This window comes from Lactuca virosa, chromosome 3 (assembly GCF_052849685.1).
Source record: "Lactuca virosa cultivar CGN04683 chromosome 3, Lactuca_virosa_CGN04683_v6, whole genome shotgun sequence".
Classification (NCBI taxonomy): domain Eukaryota; kingdom Viridiplantae; phylum Streptophyta; class Magnoliopsida; order Asterales; family Asteraceae; genus Lactuca; species Lactuca virosa.
The window spans coordinates 369,827,528-369,834,981 of NC_136428.1; the positions used below are offsets into that span (position 1 = coordinate 369,827,528).

At 34.8% G+C, this 7,454-nt stretch overlaps 1 protein-coding gene across 1 annotated transcript; it reads right to left on the reverse strand.

Annotated features, from left to right (window-relative positions):
- Window positions 1–352: 352 nt before the first annotated feature.
- Window positions 353–4,136, reverse strand: LOC145167642 (uncharacterized). The gene is made up of 6 exons (XM_079086877.1): window positions 3,564–4,136; window positions 1,788–1,947; window positions 1,348–1,524; window positions 1,166–1,249; window positions 1,007–1,088; window positions 353–896 (listed from the first exon to the last, which is right to left on the reverse strand). The coding sequence occupies exons 1-6, from the start codon at window positions 3,962–3,964 to the stop codon at window positions 475–477; spliced, it is 1,326 nt and encodes a 441-aa protein (XP_078943003.1). The 5' UTR covers window positions 3,965–4,136; the 3' UTR covers window positions 353–474.
- Between the last annotated feature and the right edge of the window lie 3,318 nt (window positions 4,137–7,454).

The following is a 7,454-nucleotide window of genomic DNA, read 5'->3' on the forward strand; positions in this document are numbered from 1 at the left end:
CATGTACAAACAAGTACGTCGTAATTCATGTAAACTACAAACACTTCATAGTCCAATCACATTGTTTATTGCTGTGCATGCAACTCTTGTTTTTGTACAATGATAAAGAGAAACTACGAAAGGTTACTAATATGTTACATAACGAAATGGGTTGCTCGAGTATACATAAACAAATATCCACAACAATCTCAAACCATATTGGAATAGAAACGCTTAAAAAAAATTATTATGACAATAACAAATCAAAATTTTTTGGATCAAAGTGAATTACGAAACTATAAAAGAAAAAAAAACCACATGAATCATATTTTCATCATCTATAATTTCGATCGAATAAAATGCACTTGTATAGTTATATAGTTATATAGGTAGATATATCATTTCTTATATTCAATAAAATCTATACAAAAATTCAAACCATAAGAAAATAAAGAAAAACACTTCCCTTATTATAACTCATAATAAAAACAAACCTCACCTTCTTCGGCCCGCACCCGCACCAACCAACAACACTCTCCCTAAACATCCACTCCTAATCCCCAAAACCACCGCCACCGCACCACCAACCACCACCCACCTCCAGTCAACCCCACCATCTCCGCCCACTTTGCCGCCACCCATGTTCACATCACCACCACCGGACTTTTCCTCCGGCCCCGCCTCATCGAAGGTGATCTTGGTAGCAATTGTTGCCATGAGCGCGCATCTCGAACGCGCTTCGTCTTGTTTCCGGGCGGTTTGGTATGCCCGGAAACCGCCGTGAAGCTTTTTCACGGTTCCCCACATTCCGTGGCGGACGCCTAATTTGGCCACGTCTCGGGGGATTCCCATGTCTTCACAGTGTAAGAGGATTACTTCACATGCTGAAAGTACCCCATCTCCTTTTCGCGATTGTACTGTTTTTTTTTATATATATTTAAAAAAAAAAAAAAAAAAAAAAGGAAAGTAGGATGTTATAATAAATACAAAAATAAATCAAATTTATCTAATTAATAATAATACTTACCAGGCCTGATCACCCAGCTTGAGAAGTAATGGTCCACACGCCTTGGCTTATCGCGCCTCCTCAGAGCAGGATATGGCACTCCCTACACCAAATTTATTTAATTTCAATGAAATTATAAAATTAATTTCTAAAAGTGATAATGAATGAATGAGGATTTACCTTTGTAACACAGTAGGAAGTTTTTCCATCTTCCCATATCCTTCGACCAATTATGTATTCTCTATCACTGCAGAAAAAAGGAAACTGCATGGAATCCAACCAACCAACATGTTAAATGTTAATGTTAGTTGTAACAGAAATATTTGTCTAAATATAAATAAGAAAAAAAAAAAAAGGAAAACCTTTTTAATCCAGTGGACAATCATTGTGCCAGTATGAGGGCACTCTTCTAATATCTTGAAGTAAGTGAGCATTGGGTCCCACTTAGGGCGGAATTCATCATCCCAAAAGAAATCTCTAACTAATTCTGGTGTTGCGTCTTCAAACACAGTTCTGCTTCGGTATACAACAGGCCCAGTCTGATATAATAAACAAAAAATCAGGAAACAATTTAACAGATTTTATAATTCATTAAGATTTAAGATTCTAATTCCTTAATGTTAGGTCATTAAACTTTACGTAAATAAAATTAGGTTATAAAAAAACTCCGGAATCTAAGGAATGAAATATAACAAAATGGTGGGAAGGTTGTAATAACATTTCTTCGACATACTTTGAATCTGAAAAAAAATGAATTTAAATGACTATTTTGCCCTTGTGAAAAAAAGTCAAAGTTTTTTACCTCGGGTTCATAGCGCCAAGCTTGACAAGCCATGTTGGATGTGGACCTTTCAATCATGCTTTGCCAAGCCAAGTCCTTTCCATCAAGAAGATGCAACAAATGTTCTAGATCCTTCTCTGTAACAACATCATGGTCTCCTCCTGAATTTACAATGCTGCATCTGTGAATCCAGATGATTATTAATTAATTACAAATTTTATTAAGATCAATGATAACATGTGAATAGATTAATAGTTGCCTAAACATGAGAAAAAGTTGAAGAAAATCCAAAATTGTAGAATACATATTCACCATATACATTTTGTAGAAGAACCAAAAACATATATATATATATATATATATATATATATATATATATATATATATCATAATGGGCACTAAAGAAAATACAATATTATGTCATAAAGTATAACCCTAATAGGAATTCATTTTATAAAAGATCTTGACTTTTCATGCTTTTGTGGGTCTCATAGATTTTTTGATTGCATAAAGGTCACTGTAATAAAGAAACAAGGGAAAGTATGCATGAAAGACAGTTCTTTTCTATTATATTAGTATTCTCTATCTACTTCATATTAAATTAGTGTTGGTGAGTGATCCCAACTCAGTGACTCCTTTCTTCCGTGATGAACATATTGGTGCCAATCATAAAATCTCAACTAGGTAATTTATGCTACTCATGAAATTAAAACACCTCTTATATCTGTTTTGCTCTTATAATAGATTATTCAACTGACATGACACACAATGACACAACTGGTCCAAACTAATGCTATTCATCTCTCCATACTTACTTTTAAGAATAAGAACAAAGAAAAAGAAACACACACACAAACACACACACACGATATAGAGCATGAATGGTGTTCTTATTAGAAAGGGTTGTGTAAACTGTAACATATTATTATTATTATGGCATGTAGAAGGAAATATCCCTGAAAAGCTTAAGGGTCAATTGTGTAACGCTTACTAATCGCAATCAAAGGATAGTCATTAGTGAGTTAGGTCAAATATATAAAAGACTCCATAAGTAAGACACAAGTAGAAGGAAATATCCCTGTTTCTTATTAAGGATGATCTCATATCATCACAACTCTAATCATGGCATGATTACCATAAGAGAGAAGTCGCCTAGATAAAACTCATACGAAAAAATAGCCTAATGGAGCTAGTCTCATAAAATTAGGTTTTATACTACATAACCTTTTATTGAATTTTCATTGGTTTTGAGGCAAGGTATACAACCTCAATGAAGTTAGTGGATCATGCTATTGCTCTTTATCATATAATGCTAACTTCCAACTATATAATCAAGGTCAGTACCCCACAAACTACAACAAGATAAATTAGCTATTCAAACCCTGCCTGCAACACTTAAGAACACTAGACTATCAGCTACCATGTTGATAAATAAACACAGATTATCACCTATTTCATGTTGAGAAACACACCACAATTGGTTCTGGAAAGAGGAAAATCACTTTATAAGGAAGTACATAACCACTAGCCTTAATTAGAATCACAGATTATCATATCAAGAGAAGAAACAAAAACGCCCAAATTGATAGACCTCGGTAAATTAAGGAATTTAATAACTGAAGATAATATTCCAACTCCAGTGTTTAAGCTTCAAATCACATATTAAGCTAGGAAAAACTCGAGAAGTAACCCTAAACGACCACCGACACTTGCATAATTATGTACAGGAGCTATATCACATATGACATTAGGGAATGGATGAAATGAAGACAAAGAATAAGAAGAAATGATACTAACTTTATGTCGACACCACTTCCATCAACGTACTGAGCGTTCGGCAACGACTCACCTCCCGCCACCGCACGCGGCGACGACTGGTCATCCTTCCGCTCCTTCTCCCGGAAGCTTGACCACAGCCGACGACCAACGGAAAACGCGGAGAGCGCAGTGAAGGCTAGCCAAAGGCGGCGAGCACCGAACCCCGGTGGAGCCGTCCAAGCGAACCCTCGCAACTTCGAACGGAAACCTAAAAACACAAGGCTGGTCCACCGTGGAGTCCAGGCCCATCCGATCACAACCCCGACCATCACCGCCACCCAAATCGGGACCGCACAAAAGAAAATGTCGACAAATGTTTCAACCAAAGTAGGTTTATTGATGAAATCCATCAGATTAACGAAGTAATTTTGATCCTCCATAATCTGATCACCTTGATCAGTTGATCAATTATTCATATAAATATAATACGTGATCGATTTTGGAAGAACCGTCGGAGGTCAAATCCGATCGGTGCCGGAGAAATACAAAGAGGATAGAAAGAAAGACGAATCAACGAAGAGAGAAACGAGTTTAAAAGGGATAGTACGGAAATGTGACGTGGCAACCGGTGGATTTGAGCTTGTATTTATCCTGAAGGAGCGTGAATGACAATCGCGGAAAGAAGCGTTACGCTTGTAGACGGATTTGTTTAACAAGTTTGGACTCCTGAAACGTATATCAAAACTGGCAAGCTTTTTTTTTTTTTTTTTTTTTTCATAATTTTATAAACCAACCGGACCCAATAATTGTGCAATTAATCGGCCAATCCAACTAACACCAACTCTAATGAGCACCAAGAGACATAGAATAATAAAAAATTCGTTGATGCTATAAAACATTGATTTTTATTTTATAAATAGGTTGTTAGATACTTATTTTTATTCTTTTAATATATATATATATATATATATATATATATATATATATATATATATATATATATATATATCGTAACGGATAAGCAGACAACAAGTTTCGTTGTTAACCGTTTTTGGATGTCGAAACTATTTTTTTAAACCGCATTTACAGATCTTAAGGTCATAACATTACTATACATGATGTGTTGGACTTCATTTAAAAGTTCCATAACATCTGGTGTAAGAAACCAAAAGTATCAAACGCGAAAGGTATAAATGTGTGTTGATTTTTCATGCATGTATTCTTATGTTATCACTTTGCATGAGGCAACTTTAAAAACAGTCTTACTCATAGTGAAAACCTTACTTCCCAAGCTCACGAGAGGGGAAACACATGTTAGATCCACATATGCGTGTTTTCCTCCTACCATCAAAAAAGCAAAATGTCGGTTGGTCAAAGTGTTTACCTTCCTTCCATCGGTTATGTCAAGAAGTTAGCAGGTGACATAAACATTTGTTAGATATTTAATTTCGATGTTACGAAGATTGTGTCAGGATACGATCTTCATGATAGATGTATCGAATAGCGTATTTCGAATCTTGGAACACCATCACGAACGGTTAGATGTACCTTGGACCAAGACTCAAGAGATTGCTTTGACGGACAGGTTAGTTTGAGCTCGACGAATGATGTGAAAACGATACAAGTGTGTGAGAGATACATAAGTTCATGATCGTCTTGTGAGAGATTATGGGTCTGACTATTTATGTGTGGGTCTTTTTGTATGGGCACCTCTGTCTGAGGTATAATTGTGTCCATGAGGCTTTCCATAAATGACTTTCTTTCGTATTGTTGTCATTTCATTATAAAATGCTTAATGTGTTAAAGATACGTTTGTATCGTTCAGTATCGCCATCCATCTTTTTTTGTTTGAATCCATGTACTTACAACAATAAATACGTCAGCCTTATTGTATACTCAATGTACGTAGGATAATAGGTGATATAGATATGAAAAGGCATGTCTTGCTATATTTTTGAAGAACTTTGCCTGATTTCTTGTGGACTCTGGTTATACTTTGATGATTACAAATGTTATACTTTGATGATTACAAATGTTAAACCAAACTTCATTTGTACTTCATTCTTCTAACAGTTTGTGGCTACTAGGTTGGACTTCGTGAGCACTTCGGTTTTGTGAGAGCTCCAACGCGCCGATGTGATGTATCCTCTACCAAAAGATGAAGACATTTTAAAGATGCATTACATATATGGTATATGTCATTAAGTCCCTCTAATACAGATTAAGATTCCAACGCATGGAGTATTTGTTTAGACTCTTAATCATGACATTTGATGGTTACATAACCGTTTATTTATTGACAATGTGGCTTTTGGAAGCAGGACATTAAATGCTTGTCACACCCTTCTCTTGGGAAGGTGTGTTCCATAGTTATATGTTGGGAATTATGCCTTATGATTAACCCCTATTTAATTCACTATTAGTAGTTTTTTAACTACCTTTCTTGTCATCGCTTTATATTTTTTTCTTTAAGTTCCAACTCACATCATTTTTCAAATTCCTCCTTTGAAGGATGAAGAAAAGGAGATAATAGGAATAAGTTTTTCGATATTGACCCGTAAAACCCTAGATGTCATCATAAACATTTCTCATACTAAGTATGAGTTCTGTAATGGGATTCTTGATTCGTGGGTTACCATTAATCGAGGGGTGGTCCTAATTAGATGTTTATCATCACTTTATTATTATCGGGCATAGGTTTCCATGTTTGATTTCCTAAGAAATAAATATGAGTTGGTATCAAATCTATTTATTACAAATTTCTTCAATTTTCGATGATGTGATGTGCAACACTTTAGGCATTACTACTGAAATCAACATGTTCCATTATTTCTATTGCATCATGTCCCTCGGGAATTGGATCACATGTGAGTTTACTTAGATTCATATGTGATTGCAAATATTTATTGAATTCGCATGTGAATGAGGATAAATTTATCTATGAATCTCACCAAAATTCATTTTTGAATGATTAAAATGTTGAAATATTAAAAAAAAATGCAAGTGAATTCATTTAGGGAAAATTTCATTTTAACCCAACGAACATGTCATGTTTGTGTTATACTGAATGGTGTGGGCAACGCTCACTCCCGTTTTCGTGACATGGCACTCGAAAAACGGCATGGTAATGCCAACACACCGCCCCAGCCTCTCGTTTTTGTGCATTACGTTACTGGCCATGATCACGGTAACGAAGGATAACGAGAGTTTTTGCACGTTGCAGGTCCAAAAATGGTGAGTTACCCTCCCCTATATGTGTACAAGGTAACAACGAAGAAGACAATAATTTTTCGGTTTAGGCAGTTTTAGCCCCTCAAATTCCATATTTTTATGAGTTTAATCCTTAGCCAAACTTGTCTTACAAATATGATTTCCAAAAAAATACCATTTGGACCATAGACTTCTATAATATTTTTTTAATCATTATTATTGTTATTAGTACTATTGTTATTATTAAAATAACATGTTTTATTAGTTAATATTTATTTTTTATAATCATTTAACAAACAAAAAAAATGATGACATTGAGTGTTATAACTAGTTGTCCATTTCCTCCATTTTGTGTTATAACACCATATTGACATTGATATATGATGTGACAACTTTTGGGTGTGATAATTAGTTGCCCACACCCACTAGTCTTAAAAGGTCACTCAAGTTTTTCTTTTTTTTTTCTTTTTTTTAAGGGAATGAAGTCTGAATTTACCTGCTAAAAATGTACCTTAACTTGTAATTACGGGTTTCCATCTTAATTTCACTTAAAAAATAAAAATAATATCCACATCACATTTGCATTTAATGATTATACACAGAATATCCCAACACAAATGTTGGTTGGGGTGGGATGAACTTGATTTCTCCATTTTGTGTAAAGCAGTAGATCCTTATTACTTCACCTGAACATGTATCCACGCAGAAACACTTTCATAA

What these genes read in the sequence shown, in the direction of transcription:
- LOC145167642 (XM_079086877.1), bottom strand. Translation starts at nt 3,964, where the DNA reads ATGGAGGATCAAAATTACTTCGTTAATCTGATGGATTTCATCAATAAA. An exon ending in GGAAGTGGTGTCGACATAAA is followed by an intron (nt 1,948 to 3,563) that starts GTTAGTATCATT and finishes CTGGATTCACAG; the next exon opens with ATGCAGCATTGTAAATTCAG. An exon ending in CTTCCTACTGTGTTACAAAG is followed by an intron (nt 1,089 to 1,165) that starts GTAAATCCTCAT and finishes AATTTGGTGTAG; the next exon opens with GGAGTGCCATATCCTGCTCT.